Source organism: Platalea leucorodia (genome assembly GCF_965183815.1).
Source record: "Platalea leucorodia genome assembly, chromosome: 1".
NCBI lineage: Eukaryota > Metazoa > Chordata > Aves > Pelecaniformes > Threskiornithidae > Platalea > Platalea leucorodia.
In genome coordinates this window covers 136350941-136372593 of record NC_138823.1, presented here as the reverse complement: position 1 = coordinate 136372593, position 21653 = coordinate 136350941, and the positions used below count along the sequence as shown (strand labels likewise).

The window sequence follows — 21653 nt, the reverse complement described above, 5'->3', positions numbered from 1 at the left end:
ATTTAGGGTGAAAACTAATTTCAAATATCAAAGTTTCCACAGAACAGGAATTACATTTTCCAAAAGGTTCACAGATTGAGTACTCTATGATCATAGATGTAATAGATATAATCTATGAAGAGTTCTGATGAATCAGCTTAATTGAATTAAGAGGAATTATTTGATTTAATCTCAGATACATCACTAAGTCTTCACTTGGTTTTGTAACTCACAAACACACAAAAAAAGATCTTAAATTTCCTTAAAAATAAGATATCCTTATTGCCTTGAGCATCACATCACTTGTAAAATGAAATCTGATGTTTTATGCCAGGTTAAGACATGCTTGTACTTGAATTGGAGAAGATCAGTGTGGAAACTGAGCTGATGAATTTTTTTCCATACGTTGTCATCCTTTCTTTGCATTTGAGAGATACAATACCCAGACATGATTTTACTGATGCTAGTCTGTGGAATTTGCTATTACTCTGTTGATATGTGAGACATACCTGCCAGATCATAGTTACTAAAAATCACAAATTGTATTTGATATAAGTAATTGTTGCAATCATATTTGGCTTTCCCAATTCACTTAAAAAAATAAATCTATACATTGTTTTACTTCCAGATAGGAGACATTAAAAAACAGAGGAGTGAAATCCAGCGTCCAGATTAAAGTCCAGTTTGTGTAATTCCAGTAATCAAAGCAGTGCTAAGTAAGCAAACTGCAGTTGCAGTTAGATACACCATTATTCACATTCACTTCTTCTGTTGTCATTCTCTGAATTGTTATACAGCTGTGAAATTTCACCTGAGAGCGCTGCATGGCAGTGATAGGCAAAAATAGGGATAACAGGTGCATATGGTTTGCATAAAGCTGCATATACCTTTCAGCATTCTTTAGATGCCAATTTAAATACCTGGATGATAATATAATCTTTGCTGTCAAAATTTCTGTGAAACCTCTATCTGCCTTGGTCCTCAGAGCTTTATCAGACTCATCAACGATGTCTCCAAAAGGACTGTTCAGTGAAAAAGCCTTTTTATATACCATTGTGATTTTCTGCTATTCTGAGGCAGTGGAAGGTGTTTGCACATATCTTGCAAACATGTTAAGAGACTATAGTCTCCTGCTAGAATTAAAATAAATCTCTCTATTTAACTGTCAAATGCTGTATTCACAAATTCATTCAAAAGGCCATTGTAGGATGGACTCAGTCACAAAATTATGGCTTCATCCTCATTTAATCCATAATGTGAGCAGGTATGGGATAGATTTTAGCCATTAATGCATTACAGCACAGGAAGAATTTCAGTGCAGTTTTCAGCTTTGTTTTCCTTTCTTTCTAATCAAAATGTGTTTATCTGTTCTGCAAATTTAATGAAGAATCCACTCTAACAAGTAAATACTGGGATTTCGATAGGTATTCAACCTGGGCCAAGAAAGGGTTTTATGGTTTTTTTGGGTTTGTTGTGTAATGAAATATCAATGGTATATTTCAATAAATGTAGTCATACAAAGTCTGCTTTTAATTTCACGAGATCCTAACTCCAGCTTCATCAGGCTTATCTTCGTGCCATTGCTGGATCTTTAATTCTTCTTTTGTTAGTCTCTTAAGAGTCCGTATAACTTTTAACAGGAATCTGGCTGAGCCAAAAAGGAAATCATCTCAATAATACTGCATGCCAGTGCTTTGTGTACATCTCATTATCGCAATATGCTAAGTCAGTCAGAGGCTATGCATGATATTGAAAACACAAGAGGAAGTCCTTATGAAAGTAAAACTGTTCTTTGTAGTAGAAGACTGGTAGTTCAAAATCATCCAGATGTCTCAGGGTTGACCAAAAATGTAACAGCACTAGATACTCACTTACTTACAGGACTGCTCTTTATCTCAGTGTCATATCAATCTATCATAAATATTTTGTCAAGGGTTCTGCATAAGGCTGGGGAGAAAGTTGGATTACTTTCATCACTGATAAAGCAAACAATGTGAAGTCTTACTGTCAAAAGGAGTAAATGTGCCTGTGCTTTCTTCATCCTCATTTTTTAAACCACTAACAATGTCATTCATTCTGAACGCCAAGATTACAAAGAGTAAAAGGACTGTTTATTCAAAAGACCTTCTGAAAACGGCATAGGAAATAGGAAGCCTTGCATTTATGCTGGTAATCCCTCACCTCCTAACAACACTCATCTGCTAGGGAGAGAGAAGTGTTTTAACATCTGGCTCAGTGTGGTGAGTTTTCATCTTCTATTGGGAGGGCTGATGTCATGTAAGGAACAGAGGAGCAGACTAACTATTGTAAATGAGAGGCAGCAGCAGTGCTTATCCTGGGAGCTGGGGCTCATGGATCAGTTCAATGGCTGCTTGCAGCCCCCATGTGTTGATTCTGGCCCATTAACCATCCTATTAATCTTCAAAAAGCTCTAAAGCACGAGTGTTTTGGAGAGTGAATATAGGTGAGAATTTGCAGGTGTCATTCACATAATACAGCCATCTTCCACGCTCTTTTCAACAAACAGCTCTCCCAGTCTATTAAAGCACAGGAGGAAATTCTTTCCACCACCTTTTATCCCATCTGAAATTTTTGAGAGCATCAAGATTTTTAACATTTTGCAAGATGGCAGTGCAAATGTAAAGGAATAGAAAGTCATTTTATAAGAATCAGAAGGATATTTGTTTTGGAAAATTTGTACACTTTATTCAACCCACATCCTTTAACTTTCAGTTTTTGAGTGTCACCACAATATATACTGCTGCATGAGTCATCTCAATCCTGTATCAAGCAACATTTCAATTCTCTGTAATATTCTGTTCTATTCTTTTGGGAAAGAACAGCATACAAGAACGGCAATTTTAGGCAATTCGAAGGTTATACCATGCTTGACACCTGACTTCACTTTAGTAACACCTGCCTGAAGAATAATTAGCAGGCCACTTTTAAAGAAAGAACTTCCATACACCACAGATGGCATTTTTCATACCAGACAGGCAACGATGTATGTTGGAATTGAGCCAAACTGTCTGCAAAAACTGTGAGAAATTCAAGACAGACATCTGAGTGGAAGGAAAGTTTTACCTTCCTCGACACTCCGACCCCCCTGCAACCATTTGGGAACATCTGTTCAAACCTACCTCTATATAGAATGTGCTTTATTTTTCTTATCTACTAATGCCACAAATTACAGGAGAAGGAAAGCAGCGTAGCAAGTTTCTTTTATATTGGTTATGAAACCTACAATTTAATAACATAATGTGATGATTTGCCAGCTATAGAAATCTCGTATTATAAGACTCTTTTTAGAACCAAGAACAAAATTTTCTTAACTGGCTAGTAATATGGGGTCCTCAACTCACATTTCCATAAAGTGGTCCTAATTTTCACTGAGTACTCAAAACTTTGTTGAAATCAGTATACCGTGTGTCATAACGGAGGCACAAAGTCAACAGTCACTTTGGAAATTACTGGCTAATGTCTTAATCCTGGACTGTTCACTGATTTGTATGAACTTTTGTGTGTACTTTGGGCTAAATCCAAATCCCTGTGAAATCAATCGTAATCTTTCCATTGCCATCTATAGGCTTTAGATGAGGTCCTTTGCTTCCTTAAAAGAATCTTTACTTCTTTCTTGCAAAAATATTCTATATAAAAGGAATCCTGAGAACTCTTGGTAATATTGTCATCAGAATCAAATGTTTTATGCAAATATGCTAAAATTAGAAAAGTAACAGCTCTATGGTGTATTTCATATCGCTTATGAACTAAAAAATTGTTCATTGTATTTCCACTGTTCCAATGAATAGATATATACGTTAGAATTATAGAAATACATATACAAAATTATTTACAATGTGTTGTAATTCCAAACTAGAGCTTTTTTCTCCCCTGGTAGTTTTTACTCTCTTAAATGCATTTCTGTGGTGATTGCATAAAAATTTTCTAAGGGCACTTTTCAAGATAAATTTTTAATTTGGGAAAAAGCCCATTTCAGTATTTTCTCAGCTGTGCATGTGACTTTCTTGGCAAATAATGTGGTAAGCATTCAGAATAGGCATATTTCTAAAAATCCTGCAGTCCATAAGCAAACATAAGTAACACATACAGTGTCTATATATTCATGGTGACACTAAGGATGAGAATCTGTCCCTAAATACTAAACCACTTTTATAGATACTTGCCACGTTTGTTGCTTCATATGGTTTTGGAGCACACTTTTATAACACAAAACCCATGATATTATTATGTGGTTATAAGACAAGAAAGTTGCTACAGAAATCAATTGTTGTACTGTTTACTTAAAGGATAAGTGAATCTGAATCTTGTTGGTCACTAATGTAAGATAACATTTTACAAGGTTTCTTTCAAGAGAGAAGTCTCTGTGGCCTAGTAATGTTATTTTGTTAGACATCACAACTGAATATTTAAATTCAAGTATATAACCTTAATAGATATAAACACAATAGGTAAAAAAATTCTAAAAAAATCACATTGGTACACAAAAATATGAAACTATTCATGGAAAGAACAGGGATGTGGCAACATGCTTTATTCCAGTCAATTAGTCCTCTGAACAGAGCTAATGCCATTTTAATTAGTATTTAATGTCCTGGATCACATTCTTATACCTTATCTCAACTATATCTTTCACTTCTGCTTGGAAGAACCACATATTTACTCTTTTTGTGAATCGTGTTAGGGGAGGCAGTCAGGGTTGCAAGGGTTGGAAGAGGTTGTCACAGAAAGCATTCAAAGGCCAAATAAGATAAAAAAAAGAACAGAACAAAGTCCTCACAGCACATTTAGTAGGGCACTGAACCTAAACCCAAAAGGCTTACTGGGCCTATGATATAAGGCGGCCAGTACAAATTACCTGAGTCCCTTGTCATTTGTCCATTAAAAAGGGTATTTCAAAACTTACCTTTCTTTAAAAAATCTTCGGAGTCTGCCTACAGAAAAGCACTGCAAAAAAGGGAACTGTGATTATTTCCAGCTACAGCTACTATTTAAAAATCTCTTCATTTACAACACTTTTTGGGGTCTTCACTGTTTGTTGATACTAACCATGTCTACTGCCCAGGTGATTGTTTTTAACTGAATGAAAGTAAAGTTTCACCAAATTTCCACAGGTAGGAGTCATGACAGTTCAGATGCCAGAAAAAGAACAATGGCTAACAGATCTGCATGCACAACTTGAACAGAAGTAATAAATGGCTGAGAAACTTCTGATGCATTTGCAGTTTGTACAGATGACTGTGATAACCTCGTATTATGCCACATGGAGGCCCTGACTAACAGCCAGGGGCCTTAAATTACATTGAAATTGATTCCTACACTGCAGCTTTCAGCTGTAAATGATGTCAAAAGACTGTGGGGTTAAAATGAAAATGAATAGAAATATATAAAAGCAAATGAGCTCTAGTAAGTCCTCATTAATCTGAGGTAATAATGTGCATCATCACTGAAACCCTATGCCAGTTATTGCCGGCTATCGGCTACATTGCCTTTTTTAAATGAATATAGACATCAGGTTGTGTACAGAATTCTCCCTTTCAATCCACACACATTACATAACAATATTAAATTACAGTACATAATTGGTTAAACAGTACTCTTTAAAATTCCTTGAATCTTGTAGCCAATCTTAAATACTGCATGTACTCTATTAAATACAAGCTCACCCAAGAGACGTAAACTGACTGAAGCCAGGAAATTCTAAATGAAGGCTCAAGCTGACATTTTGTCCCTAACTTATATAACTATGTTTCCTCATAGCTACTAAGAGTGCACGTCCTAATGGTGTTTCTTTCTTTATTTGTACAAATAATATTATTGCAGCAGCCAGAGCCTTCATTTAAGAAAGCAGGATACATAAACTACCTTGAAACTTGGCCTGTGGTGGAAAGACATAGGCATAGAGTCTCTCCTTCTTGTGCTTCTTTTTTGACTATTTGTGGATCCGATGAAAAGAAAAGAAAGTCAAGAAAAGATATGCATTTAATTAAATTCCCAAACTACTTCCAATTTGTGATTTAATAAATTCAGCCAGCTTGCAATGGTGTTATTTTAACCACACCTCTTCAACTGCTATTGTCAAAATAAATCTGAAAACAGTGAAGCCATAGTAAACAAAAACACAAAATAAAAACTCAACAGTCATAAGGGAAGAGAAAGAAACCCTGCAAATAATATATACCCTTGTACCCCAGAGACAGCAGAAAAAGGAATTCTTATCATCCATCATGTTGAAAATTAACTGTTAAACATTACTGCCTTTTTGCAGCCAGTTATATTTTCTGTGTATGTTTCCTAAGAGTACACATTTCTGTGTCTGGCTCAGCGATACACTAATAACAGAACATCAGAGAGAGGTAAACTCTGGACAGATACGGTATCAAAATTACTGTAACTCAAAAAATACATCATTAGTTCTCAGAAGCAGGATTCATTGACAATAAGTCATGAAAAGTGATTAGCCACTATTTAATAGCAGGAACTAATAAAGATAAATAAACCAAACTAGGTGTCATCACATTTCACTCTGCCACCAAGTGCCTGCACAACTTTGGACAAATCACAATCTTAGGGCTTGATTTTGTCCGTCTGTTAAATGGTATAGTCTTAGGTATACCATATGGCTAGATTGGTAGAAGAACCCTCTGTTAGTCTGCAGGCAGATATAAGCCAACGAAGATAAAACAAAACTTCAAGTTATAATTCAAAAGCTTTCATTCATAGCTGTTTTCAGCAACAAAATTATGCTAAAACTTTGATACAAAGTCATAATATGTTACAGCAGGGGATTGATCCCAGGGGCTTCCATAAGACAGTTTTTGAGTAATAGGGGTATTCAGAACAAGATGAGACATCATCTGCATTGATGAGTCCTGAGCAGACTCGCTAACCCACAAAGTGGAGTTAAAGCGCAGGGTGTTCGTTGCTGCTATGTGCGCCTTGAATACGAGCTAGCTGAAATCTGGAAGAAGCCTGTCTGTATTTCTGTGGGGCTCTGCTTGTAAATAAATTCCTTCAAGACCATGGTAGGAAGCCCACTGCACTTAGATTTTCACAACTTCAACTTCTGCCAGTGTGGGTTCTCTGCACCATATTGCGCTTACCAATGCTGTACCCACAAAACAGTTGTTTAAAGCCACCAGAGGTCTTTAAGTAATCTGAGAGGTTACTACATACAGTTAGCACCTTACAGCCAAATTCAAAGTCTGAGCTGCTTTTAAAGGATGGAAGACGATCAATTTGGTTAGTCGTCTTTTTTTTCCATAATATTAAGTTACATAATTTGGTCCTTTGTTTGAAGGTTCATTCAATTATCTAAACAAAAATTCTCCTAGCAGTGTAAATCCATTTGCACATGCTTCTCTCTCTTCAATCTGTGCTTTAAGTCTCAACAGATTCAGTTAAAACTAGGAAAATGGAAAAAGACTATCTTTCTCAATAGGAAAAAATTCTTCCTGGTAGTGAGAGTATTATGGCTCACAGATTGCCATCATCACACATATTGGCTGCTCCCCCACTGCAAGTATCCCAGTCAAATCATGGTGCGGCTAACAGAATGATATACCTCTCAGAATGCCTTGGGCTAGGAACACATTGCTGGGGCATTTCAGGTAATGTAAATAAAGCACTTCCATTTGTTTTGTAAAATGTCAGCTCCAACTTGGCTGATCCCTTTTCAGATTCAGTCTTAAACAGCAACAGCCTTAGACAGCAACAAACAATTCCGCAAACCTGAAAAGGCATTTTTGGCAAAAAGAGTATTTGAAAGACAATAATCCTCTCTTCCCTCTTTACTAGCAAAACAAGTCACATTATATTTGACTAAATCTCTGTTGTTAAAAAGTGTTATTTGAAAATTCAAGATGCTTTTTTTCAACTTTTCATTCTAATATTTCATTTTGAAATTTAGCTATATTTCATTTAAGAGGGAGAAAAAACCAGCCAAGAATAAAAAGCTTTAGACTGAACCATTGGGGTTTTTTTCCTGTTTTGATAATCCCCACTACCCCCCAAAAAAAATTTCCCATCCAGCCATGAAATCAAAAATATCAAGTATTCACAAGTAGTTGGCTTACTTCTCTATCCTACTCCCATTCTCAGCAATATTTTGTATGGCAAAGGCATTTGAAAAAGAACTGAGAAACAAATGCAAAACCCTTAACTGCTGGAATCAATAAAATGCTCTGAAGTCTTTAAAGAAATTAATTACCCATTGCTTGGATTTTTTAAACTAAAATGATCATGACAACAGTTAACGTGCAAGAAAGATCAAACCTACCGTGGAAAGGATTTGGAAAACAGCCACAGAGTTCTTGATCACATTTAACTTTTATGATGCCCTACTCTCCACATAGCAGAGCTTCAGTGAATGCTCACAAGCATTTACTAGGGTATGCACATTTCTTGCTCGCTCGCTCTTTCACTCAGCTCCTTCTATCACACTACCCAGTCCAATTAATCTCCAAATTTTTTGAGATATTTTGGTTTTTTCTCCTGAACAGCTTTATTGAACAAAGGCATGATAAGTATGCATCCCATCCTGATATTTATTCCCTTTCATCCATTTCAACAAGGTCCAACAAAATAACCCTTTATATTTGCTCTAAATCTGGAAAAATGGTTGAACAGACTCTTGTTGTTTTTGGCTGAAGACATCATTAGCTGCTAGATGCCTTTTTCCTGCTAAAGGAAAGAGTTTCCCAAATGGATCAAGGTAGAAGATTTATCCATGATTAAAAGCCTAAATTTGAAAACATAGCTTTGTGTTGTCCACAGACAGACTAAGTTCCGAAAGACCCAAAAAAGGCAGAGCTGCTTAGAACTTTTACAAAAAACACTTTAAGTATCCTATGAAATCACTGTAGAGAGACCAGAATTATTTAAAAAGGATTATTTATTAAACATATTTCTTTACAAAGTACAATCAATGGTTTGCATTAAATTTTGGGTTTTGGTATTTGCCTGTATGTACACAAAAGCTTATAACAGAAAATGTGTCTTGATTTTACACATGGGACACAATACTGAGTTACCTTCATATTTTGATTTCTACCAACATAAGCAGTTGATAATAACTTTCAGCTTATCTGCTGGTTTTTTTAAACTGAAGATGAAGCGACAACATTTCTGCAGAGTGTCAGTATTTATCAATGATGTACTCAATCATGACAAAGTAGAAATGAATAATCCTTTGGGAAGTTTCCACCAAGCATGAGTGGAACATGACATTTTTTTGGCAGGTTACTGGACTATCCTTATGATCCTAAAAATCATTTTTTGCAGTTATAAGATAAGAAGAATTGAGGAGCTAGGTAAGTTTAATAATACCCTATTAGCAGCAGTTGATAGTAAATGCAACATAAGGTTTGTTTTGTCTGTCATACAAGGACGTGTCCTAGCAGACACTATTGTATTGTTCTCTACTTGAACAAAAGTATCTGCATGTATTGTATGTCTTTGGAAAAACAAAACAAAAATAAAGAGACAAAAAGCCATTTATTGTCATGAGTGACTATTGCCATCAGCTAATATGAATGCATTGCTAAAATTAGTGAAGACAGGAAAATGCTGTAAGGTAAATATATACAGAGTTAAAATACATTTCTTATCCACTAGATAGTGATTTTGTGGCACTGTGGTTTTCAGAATATAACGTCTGTTGAGAGCAATGTAATTTTCAGTGCAAGCTAAAGCAAAAATACCTGCCCGCTGTCATAAACATGACAAACAAATCTGGAATGTTCAAAGTAAGTTTGTCTTCCACTTCTCCACTCTTGAGGCACCTTTAAGACATGGCACTTACTGTAAACCATCTAAAAATCAAGAAAAGCAGATACAATAAGCCTGAATTTTCCATAACAACTTTAAAAATCACTGCCAGAGTCACTTGCATACGTAAACGATGCCTGTGTAAGGCTTGCCAGCAAAGCATCTTTCCTGAGAACGGAGCTGGGACACTCTCTGTGTATCATAAGTGTGCGTGCTCAGAGCTGTGATCGCTGTCGTGGCTGTCGTCATTCGCTAGTGAGTCCCCCGTGTGCTGGAGACCAGCTGCGCCGATGCCAGAGAGCTCGGAGGGGAGCAGCGTGCCCTTTTTCACATTCACCAGTTCCTTCTCCCGGGCTGCTGCACCTTGCTGGCCCCCTTTTACCCGCTTCCACTTCATTCGTCTGTTCTGGAACCAAACTTTTACCTTCGCGGAAGAAAGACAAAACAAGAAAAAAAGATGGGGTCATTGAAGGTAATAACGATCTTGCTAGCTGTAGCACCGCACTTGAGTTTTTTCTTTTTTTTCATGTGCAACACGCTGCCTTTCTGTCTGTACGGTAAAAAGCTTAGCAAGCCTTCCCTGAGGAGCAGGTGATCCAGTTTTGGATAGGACGTGAACCCTGGGATGTGAGGATAATGACTGCAAAGGAGGGAAACGAGTTATCTGCAGCAGATAGCTCCACAGGAAGATCTGAGAGTCCTTTAGAAAACATTAAAAAGTTAACATACTCTTGAAAAACGTATTAATGCCATTTCACAGGCAGAGAAACAGAGGCAAAATGGTACCCATCAAGGGACCGTGCAGAAGAACCTACCTCTCATGTAACAGAGAGCCCAGTCTGCTGGCAGGGACCTGTACTGCTGCTGCTTGTGCTTATAGTGCTATTAATTACCCTTCAAAGGAGGGTAGTTACTTTGGAAAGGAACTTGCACTGAAAAGTCTGCATTGCTTTCTGCCTGTTTGTTTCTGTAAACTGGTGGTAAGTAAGTTTCAGGTGGAGCATTTTAAAAGCTCTCTTTTTATTTTTTTTTTCCTTGCTGAAGTATCTGAAAGAGCATTTTTTATAGTCAAAACTTACAACTTCCTTGTCTATTTCACAAATGTATTTAAATGATTCTAGTTGACTGATCCTCGATTCTACTACACTTAGCCATAGACCCTGGTCAAATTTTTCAGACAAATAAATGCTCCGAAAGCCAGAGGGCAAAACATTTATAAATTTGAGACAAAATCAGCAAAAAATTTCAGATGAGAATGGAAAAGAAATTCATAGCATGAAAGATTAAAAATGTATCTATATTTAAGTCACATTAAACCCCAAGATTTCACTCCAGCTGAAACTCATTTCCCCTCCTCCCCTTCTCTGTATAGAAGTATATGGGGGGCGGGGAGGGAAGTAAACCTAAATTATTTGCACAGTTCTAAAGTACCAGCACTGCAAACCACAAGGACTTTTTTTTCAATAGCCAAAAGAAAAGAAAAAGAAAAAAAGATGTTCATAGCATCTGTCAAATATATTAGACCAGATTAAAGGCTGATTTCAAATCAACTTTTAAAATATTGTCACTGAAAACAGTATGAATAGAAGACTGTTGGGTTTGATCCATTTAGAGTTAATGTTGCTAAAAAATCTCGTGTGTGTGTGTCTGTGCAGCTCTTCACATGAAGGTTCCACAGAAAAATAAACAATGTCTGCAACTTTTCACTTGGAAAGAAAGCAAGAAAGCTTGCAATGTCGGTGTATCCTCTGCTGCGTTTAGCAGAATGTGTTTCAGAGTTTTAAAAGAAACAGCAAGGAACAGGCACAGCAGGACATATTGTACAACATGAGTAATCGAGCCACAAAAATGCTGTTTTGCTGAATCTGTCTTATACATCCAGGAAATATTGCAGTGTTTAACCTTTACTATCACTTTGAATTTTACATTAAAATTTTACTACTGATAGTTAACGTCACTATCTGTATGTACGTACGTGGGAAGGAAGAGAGGTATATTTATTTTTTTATGCTCTGTATTTCTGTTACAGCCAATGTGAGCTGTTAAAGCCAATCACTTGGGAACAGAGCAAAATGATTCCAGGTTAGTTAAGAGCCTCAAAGCACAGCACATCCCTTCCTTTAGTCAACTCATCAGAGCCAAAGAATCTGGCTTGTAAAGTGAAAGGAGTGTAAAGGGGAAGGTATTTATTACTGGCTGCTGTGATGTTGGGAATTCTCATACTCTGGTAACGTATCAGAGGTGTCCATGGAAACAGTGTCTTCAAAAGGGTACAGCATTAGTACAGCATTGGCAGCTTCCTGGGGGAAGTTAAGATATCATTTTGTTTATTTTTGCTTTTTAAGACAATGAAGTTTCTCTTGTAAAAGACACTACTATACTGGTGCCAGACAGTGCAGTAGATGGAACTGCAATCATAATCTAAACATCAAAAATAATAGACTTCGGATTCAACCCAGTACCGCAGAATATTATCATTCTTCTTCTGAAATAAGGGACCAGAGAATTTTATTCAATAATAAGAAATGACAGGCTTGGGGTGATGTTTAAAAGATCTAAGCAATTCTCTGGATATCTTTATGTCCTTGAAAATTGACAGAATAAGTCACAGCATTGAGAGCCTAAAACAAAATAATAACGTATACAAAAAGTGGTTTCAAGAAAAATAACAGCAATGCATTTGAAGCAAAAATTTCAATACACGACCTGGATTCAGCCCACTTTAACGTACTGGAACAGGAGAGATCCAGGCAAACCACCTTCCAGATGCATCCATTTCATTTTTGGATACTTGAGAAACTGAAGCTAATAGTCCTACAATCATTGTCAGAAACTGTTCTGGTTGGAACAAACGTGAGCAGGATGATTGCTGCCTGGCTCCTGATGCAGGTGCTCATTTCTGTTCTCCTCTCACAGACAGAGCTAAACTCTCAAATCTGCTCACTTGCCTTTTTTGACTCCAATTTAATAAATTATTCTTTTTTGTTTTCCATTTTTTCTTACAATATTTTGTTGCTGCTGCTTTTTATAATTCAGGTCACTTCATGAAAACACAGTAGAGAGCAGTCTCTCTCTTTGAGCATTAAGCCCAGGAGAACTGAGTGACACCAGCTTCCAGGTAATGAGTAGCCGAGGACAGGCTGGGGAGTACCTCTTCATTCAGATCATCTGCCCTCAGACTAGCTCATCCGACCATGCCCTGAAATGCCTCCACCAAGGATGAGTTTAGGTCAGCATCTGTATATTAATTGATATAAATCAATTAAAGGACGATGATTTCCCTTTTCAAGGATAAGCGCAAGATACATAAATTCCTCAGAGGATCCAGTATGCATGTGCTATGTCTGCACATGACCCACTGTCTGGGAAACATGGCATTTAAGGAAAGTAGGGCTAAAAGGACTCCAGCTACCTTTGCATGCACTCTCTTGAGTGTAGGGGAAAGAAAGTAACCCTGGTGCTCCCATAGGAGAAGGTATACTACTGACTGGCATATAGCTCGTCAGGCTTCCCATAAAGAGAAAATAGTAACAATTTAAAAGAGAAAAAAAAAAAGCTAAAGAAAAACTTTAGGCTTTTTTATTAATGACTTCAAATAATCTGCATCTGATTCACTAAGAGAATATCAAATAAGAAATTTCTTTATCTAGTATGTCAAAGATTATTTTCAAAAGCTATAAATCAATTATAGTAAAGTTTATTATTGAAAATATTATGCATTTATTTTTATGCCTTTTGGTGCGTTACCGTACAGAGGGACTCTTATATGAGGGAATACGTTACGGTTTTTTTATATGTATTTCTTTATGCCCTCCATTATAAAGTACTGAAATCCACTTTTGACCTGATCCAAAGTACACTAATGTCAGTGTGAGTTTTTCCATCTAGTTCAATGGACTCTAGATGAAGTCTTTAATGCTCATGTGCTAATAATATGAGATAGGTCCTTCACTTGCTATTTCCTCTAGAGATCAAATTCAGATACTGGAATTTTGAACTTCCTTTGGAGCTGAAGAGTCAGTTATGGAGGGTATCGTTGTTACTGAAATGTGATCCATCTATATTTTGGTAATGGGAAGGAAGTGAAGCAAACTTTGTGTGAAGTACTTCAGAGTGTCAGTTTATCTGGATTCATGGAAAACTATGCTTTTCAAACACACAACTCATGAAACTTACAGGTGTTCCACAAAACATGCGTCAGAACAAAACACCCTGAGAAACAAAAAGGGGAGGAGAAATAAAGAGAGAATGAAAGAGAGAAAGAGAGAGAGAGCAAAAGGAGAGAATGACTGAAAGAAAAATAAAGAAAAAATTAAAACAAAAATAAAGGAGAGAGAAAAAGCCCTTACTGAAGTGAATTTGAAAAACCCTTGAACTTTTTTCCAGTGAAAGAACTAGCTTGTGCCATTTACAACTTTTGCAAAAACAATATCCTTTTAAAGTAGTTTAAAGATCTACTACGACAAACTTGATTCTATAGGTTTTATGAACCTTTTTATGCTGTTTTTCAAGTCTAAGTTAGCTCCAACAGGAGCTGAGTGCTCACCACCTCCCAGAATCAGGTCTGATTGCCTATTATTTATTAAAATGCACTCCCTCTTCTCCACCCTCTCACTAGCACAACTTAACTGTATAGAGCAAGCATATGTATGTACGGAATACAAAGGAAGTGGAGGGAAATGAACTATATTAAAGATGATGGTAGCATTTACAGCTGTTTCTAAATCAGCACTTATGAGCCAGTCTATTGAGCACATCTGCTTACTGGCACGAAAGCACAGTTTCTTTTCCCTTAGTCAACAAGTTGTTTAGCATCTGCATCTCCACATCTGATGATTAGACTGTTACTTAAGATATGAGTAAATGATTTCACATTGTGCATCTCCTGATGTACAAGAGAAATGTTTTTGCTGTGACCAATTTGTTTTAAGGTCTACTCTGTAGGAATCACAGGAGGAGATTCAAAACAAGGGGGCTGACATTGTTAGTGTTGACGTTACTAAAGTAATCATTATATACTTATGATGTATAGGTCCTTAGTAGGCTTAAGGGCCACATTATGTGTTGTCTTGCATGTATATCTTTAATACAACTTCATGATGTGGACATCAACACATCATTTTGGTTCCAAATAAGCATATCACCTAAACTTCTGATTTAATACTCCTTCTTCAATAGAGAACTTCAGTCACATTAACTTTAAGAATAGCTGACTTCTACCATGCTCTGTAGAATGCAGATACTTCCTTTTCACATGGGATTTTAGCATTCTGTACTTACAGAGAAAAACTAAACAGATACTTTCTATAATTAATATTTCTAAATAAAGACATTCTTGTCTGAAAAATGAAAGCATGACTGAATTCAAATTACCTTAGTTGTACCGTCTGCTGTCTTTCTTCTTTTAAGAAAAAAGACATTTCTCTTTAAAAAAGGTATTTTCTGAAATGAAAGATTCTTTCCTAAATTAGGTTTTTGATTCCAGATTTTAGTGGCATGAGTCCCAAACGAGATTAAAATTTGAGGCCTGATATCTCACGAACCTTAAAAATTAGAAACAAGAGCACTGTGCCAGTTGAACGTATTATTTTGCTATAAGGGATGCATATTTCTAAGTATGAGTCTTTGAAGTCAGTATCCCAAATTCCATGTTTTATTATACCGAAATGAAGTGTCAGAAAGACCGCATCACCAAGCCTTTTAAACATTCTGCCCCTGCTTAGCCATTGTCCATTTTCTTTTTTTTTTTTTTTAATCTGACAATTTACTTTCAATCTTTTTTTTAATCTGACAATTTACTTTCCTCTTTCTTTTCTTACTTTCTGCAGACAAACATATGGATAACAAAAAATAACCCTGACTCTTCAAAATTAAAAAAATTGAAAAGTTTACTTCTCAACTTTCTTTGGCTCTGAAAACATTCCTGTTATTTTTAGATAGTACACTTATGCTGCCAAGTTTTAAAGAAAGTCAAACTCCTGAACTTTACAGAAATCACTGGTGTTATACTGCTGAAACTTACCTTTTTCACATATATAAAAATAGTATTTTTGTGATAATTTATTCAACAAACTTATAAAAGCACATAGGAATGTAAAACCAGGAAAGTTTCTTTTCCTGTTCTAGACTATGAATAAATATAAGGGTTGGAAGAATCAAATCTATTAGTTTAAAATATTTACAGAAATGGTAGCCAGAGTTATCAGTTCACTTCAGTAACTAAAGATAACATGAGATTTTAAATAGTTCAGCTGGATTTCAGTCATGCTGGATACATTGGAGAGTAAGTTAAGGTAGTTTTATTCAATTAAACTTTATTTTCTTCCTTATATGATTTAAAGGAATTCCAATTTCTATTCTAAAAAACTCCTCTTAAAAATCTTGTATATATTTTGAGCTTAAAACCAGTTTAAATAAATCTGACTATTAAATGTCTTCTTAGTTATTATGAAATAGTACAAAAATGCCTAAATTGGAGAAAAATAACTTTTCTTTGGAAATTAATGAGTGGTACCAGAACCTTCTGATTAAAATTGCTTAAGTCACCTGCTCACTGATTTAAAGCAGTCTGCTCAGTGTTACGTTACAGGACTTTGCAGTGAATGTGCACAAGTACTTTGCAGCAGCTGTTGAGAAAAAGGGGAGGTTTTGGCAGGTGCACAAAGGACAGCTGGAGCTTTTGGCACCCAGGAAGGTGTAGGAGTGAGTTCTGGTTTTTTGTTACATAGAAGTCAGTTGAGGTTTGGGTACTGCTTAGGTGATACATTCTCCTTTCTACCTCCCACGTTTAGACAGGGATGGAATAGACATTATATTTCAGAGGAGAGCAGTGATAGGAGTATTTCATTCCACTTTCAGAAGTCTTTGAGAGCATTTCAGTTTACCTTCCTCTTCTCCATCCAAAGAACTGCCACCTTCTCCACCAGTGATCTTCAAAATTATTTTAATGATCAAACAGCTAACCCTCCCTATTCAAAACCTCTCTTAACTAGGCTTCAGGGTTAACATACCTTAAGCAGAATGGGTCACACTATTTCAGGTGCTTTCCTCCTATTGGCTTGTTGTACATAATCTAAGGGAGTATTTCTTATAAAATTAGTCTCTCTTCTTTATCCAGAGGCAAAGAAAGGCAATCTGTGAGGCTGCTGCTAGAACTCCCTCTACCTCATTCTCCTATAATATATCTTTTCAGAGTCTACCTTCATCCAATTTCTTTGTGTATATATATAGAAATCTACAAAAGAAACACATGGTGGAAAACTGATTTGTGGGGAAGATCACCTTCAGCTAAGCTTTGTCTCTTTGTGTAAGCATTTACCTGCATGAATTACTCACACGTAGAGCATTTTATTTCATGAGAAAAAAATTCTAACATGCATCACTCTGCACCCATTTTGCACAGGTCAACTGAGTGTGAAAGTTAAAAGACGGTGGGTAATCAAGGCTGGCTTTTGGATGAGTATGTTGATGCTTTTTTCTGCTACTACTTTAGTACGAAGAAAGGCAAATGTCAAGAAGCGGGGCTCAGCAGAAAGGAACCTCTGACTACTGGCCCATGACAATCCTCTAGGGCTCTATGGCTATGGAAGCCATCTCCCTGCCCAAGTAAGAAGCACCCTTATTTGTATTCACTTAAACTAGTTTCACAGTTCATGACTTCAAATCTGGAGGGACCTTTTTGCCTTCCAAAACAAGCCAGCCCTGAGTCTTTTGACAGTAAACTAGCCTCAAAATCAACATCCACTTTTAAAGCTAGTAAGCCTCAAGAAGCTGCAGCTGTTTTCAGCAGGGCGTGCCTTGAGGAGAAGGAACTAGTGAAACCGGAAAGAGATTCTACATTTTTCAATGCCCTGCATAAAAAAATATCTCCTTTATTCTACATGTTCATTTGTACCTCTCCAATACCATTTGTTCTTCACTGATTTCTTCTCTCTGTTTTCTAAAGTGACCATAAATGACAAACCTGAAAGGCTTCTATCTCCTTAAACAGGCAACAGAAGAAGCCACATCTTTCCAGACTTGTGTCTAAGAAAAAGTAGACCTAGGGGACAGCAGAGCTGTATGAGCTGCTAATATTTCTGTCTACATCGCGTATGCGGCTTGGCACAGACAGAGGTTTCTCCCCACCCTGAACCCCATGGGGTTTCTCTGCAGGTGTAGGGTCCATTCACAGCTAACAGCTTGAGGCACTTGGATCTTTGCACATGGAATTGCTTGTTTGAATTCAGTCAATACCGCAAAAGTAAATACACTGTTTGAAGTTTTGCCATGTACTTTTTTTTTTTAAGAATTATCGTACAGATCAAAATTATGCACGAGTTATAATTAAGTTTGGCAGGAGCATTCTTTCCTAAGAAAGAACAAACTGAGGTAGCACAGTAACTCTTACTGCTGGTATTTATATTGCTCACGACAAATATAAAAGTATTATTGAGTTTTATTTTATTAAGAGTGTTACTTTAAATAAAACAAACAATCCAAAGGATTTCAAGCCACACAGGCTCATTATTATAGTGTGTATAGAGAGTGCTTAACACATGGAAGCTTGGAATGAGCAGCTGCCTTTCAGAAAAGATGTGACAGCACAATAAATCAGACAGATATGGTCAAGCTTGTCCTATCAATCCATTGTTTGGTTTTGTTTGAAAGTATACAGGGGGAATAATTTTACCACCTAACCTTAGAAATCTAGCTTCCTAAAGTAGGAAACTAGTCATGCTGTGTTATGCATGAAGAGACATTGACTCTGCCAGAGGTGGTTCAGAACAAACACTTAATTGAGGAACATTGAGCTCCCTGGTTTCTCACACAGGTGACTAAGGGGAGCTACTCTTACCTTACCAGTCAAGTCTGAAAAATGCAGTGATTAGCCTCCCACGAGCTCTGCGATGCTGAAAAGGATTTTAATTAAGTCACTTGTGATGAAGGATTGAGGTAGTCTGGTCTGGAGGAAATTTTCTAATGGAAAATTTCATTTACTATTTGTATAGTCATAACAATGCAGTGCTACAGTGTGGGTTATGGCCCCATTGCCCTACATACTATACCAACATCCCCATATGCATTTAAATTATAATGCTGCCCGCTTCTCTTTCTGGTAGAAAAAGGTATTGCAAAGCTTCTTCCTTTGTCACTCATCCCGTGTTGGTACCACGTACATGGAAGCCACACACAGATGCAAAAGCACTCTTCATTTTGACAAAATTTTGTCCTTTGTCTATGCAAAATCAATGGCTCCAGGCCCTTTGTAAATGATTGGTGGCTTCTGGGTGGGTATTGGAAATTAGAGTTAAGAAGAAATAAACCTTCACATTGCCATCAGCAGAATTTAATCTGACTAGGTGGGATTTTCCGTTTATGTTGGCAAGCAGAAGCATTACATATTTGGACTGTTTATTCCGGTAACCTTAGCTAGCCTGCAGAACTGCAACATTACTCTTTTGATTAGCTCCATGCAAAAAGATCTTGCGAGGTGGAAAGATCTCCTACTCTTTCTATATTTGGCAGGACCAACTCCATAAAAATGTCCATTTTGCCACGCCTCTGATACCCCACTGCAGCTGCTTCCTCTCCTCATCCCACAGCGAGATATTAAAAAGTTTGCATGGAACCTTCTCCAAGTTTATCTGGATGTACAAAAAAGCCAAGAATGCGCTTGTCAAGGTTACAAATATCTAGGGAGCTAAGACAGTTTTTAGTCTAACTGGCTCTTCAAAATATAATAGAGGCCTGCCAGCTGAAAATTATTAACTGCTGGCTGAGCAGGGATTGTGAGTGCACTCTATAAGAGATGGAGCAGGAATTATATGTACCTATACTGCTGGAATTCTTACAATACCATAATAGAGCCATCCTACCACCAGATGTGCTTATAATGCTCTCAAAGTGCACTCTTAATATCTAGGCAATTGAGGCACTTATTTCATTTCATCCTCCTGTCTTGTAACTCAGGTTTCCTTTTTAGGGAGTGATAGGATTACTTCCTTCTCCTGATCCATATGTTGTGAGGGTTTTTTTCATTATTATTTTTGTGAAATGGCCTTCCATGAGTCATTTATGTTTTAACTGATCTTGTAAGTTGTTTCAAAAGCCAAATGGAGCCTTACTTTGATGACTGTAGAAAACTTTAATACCCTTATATAGCTTTTTAAATATGGTTAGACATGTGCTTTTTTCTACAGCTTGTTTAAATGCCAGAAAGGTAATTATGAAGTGTTAGTTGGTCAGTGCCTCTTTTAAGCTGCGGCGTATGGTTGAAATTATCACTATAGTCAAGAGGAAGATAGAGCTTTCTTAAGATAATAAGCTCCGTGATTTATCTTACATCTTGGGAAATAACTGAAAGTTGTAACTTCAGGATGACCCAACAATACTTTCCCCAGATTGCTTTTGTTCTTCTGCCCTCTGAATAATATGATGCTTTTAATTTTTTAAAAACCTAGTAAAAACAATTATGCCAAACAATTAATTCCATCAGTGGTTAGATCTGCTCTCAAACCTCTTTTCTGAGCAGATACGTTAGTTCACCTGATACCAACTGCTGGTTTTTGTCATTGTATTATCTGAAGCAAGGTTCAATTCTCTGTGTGCCAATTCAATGTTTCAAGAGAGATCAAGAGAGCTTCCAACACAAATAGGTCTATAGCCTGTGATGAGATCGAATTTATCACTTGTGTGTTCACTTATTGCAGACAAAGGAACTACTGCCTATCAGGTACCATTTTCTGCAATGCAGCCTTTGGGGGAAAAATAGTAAAGGAAAACTGTTCCAGAAATAGTAATTTTCTAAAAATGTTACCTCACTGGAGAGTGTTTTTTTTTGAATTCCATCAATATATTTTAGTTCAGTCATAATAATTTTAGAGAAAGGACTGGGTTTGTTGCATCTGTTTAAGATAGGTGTCAAATATGATCTCCTCTGTTGGGACAGCTAGTAAAAGAAAGTAATAACAGTAGTAAGTACACAAATAAGTGCTGTTATCCCACTCAAGAATAATCATTCATTCTGCTAATGACAGAAAGACAGGTCCTGAATATGAGCTCAGTAGCTTAACTGGAAAAAAAAAAGAAATATTAGTGTCACACAAGGTTCACCCTTAAGTATTTTTTCTTAAGTCACTGAAGGAATACTGATGTAAAACAAGTATGCAAGAAGAGTCAAGCCTTTTGATTTACTGTCTTCAACTTCTGAAGACTGCCATATACCATGGAAACCCACACCCAGTTCCATGCCTATTTACACCATTTTTCCATCAAAGAAATATTTTTGATTTAAAAAAGAGACATTTCGAATTGACAACATTGGAAGTGACATCATTACTTGGCTTAGTATGATGCAGAAACTGAAAAATATGTCCAGAATTTTCTCTCAGTTTTATTTTTGTTTTCAATTAACAATACAGTTTTTATGCTATCATTTTTTTTTCTCTCAGACCATTTTATTGTGGCAAGATACAGAACTGGACTCCATCGAGCTAAAAATCTTAATGCATTCCTTTTCTAAGCACGGGCGGCTTTAAGCAGGACGGCAGGAAGGAAGGAAAGAAGAAGGGAAGGAAGGAAGGAAGGGAGTTATCTCTAGCAGCTCAGTTGTCACTCTGTGATAATCTGGGGAAGCAGAGAAGAATTACATTACATAATTAGATAGACTAATTATAATTCTGTAGAAATTATCACGATTATCAGCAGAATGCTTAGAACTGACATTATGTGACAGCTAGAAAACAGCAAGTGCTCCAATGACTTAAATGAATTTTCTGCGCTTGTGTAGCACAGGCTGCATTTTCTCCTCCAGAGACAATGATGTTCAATATTTTTCTGTTCCTTTTCAGTATGTTAAATGCTTTTAGTTTAACTATTTCCTTTAGGATAGTGAACTGTCTCTTCAT

The 21653-nt window shown here is 36.6% G+C and overlaps 1 protein-coding gene across 1 annotated transcript in view; it reads right to left on the bottom strand.

The window, feature by feature from the left end:
• Nucleotides 1-8912: 8912 nt before the first annotated feature.
• The window catches only part of MEOX2 (mesenchyme homeobox 2), a 54450-nt gene continuing 41709 nt past the window's right edge, over nucleotides 8913-21653 (bottom strand). Inside the window, exon 3 of the mRNA XM_082304114.1 lies at nucleotides 8913-10189. Within this exon, the coding sequence (XP_082160240.1) occupies nucleotides 9965-10189 (225 nt within the window). The 3' untranslated portion in view covers nucleotides 8913-9964. The remainder of the gene's footprint in view (nucleotides 10190-21653) is intronic.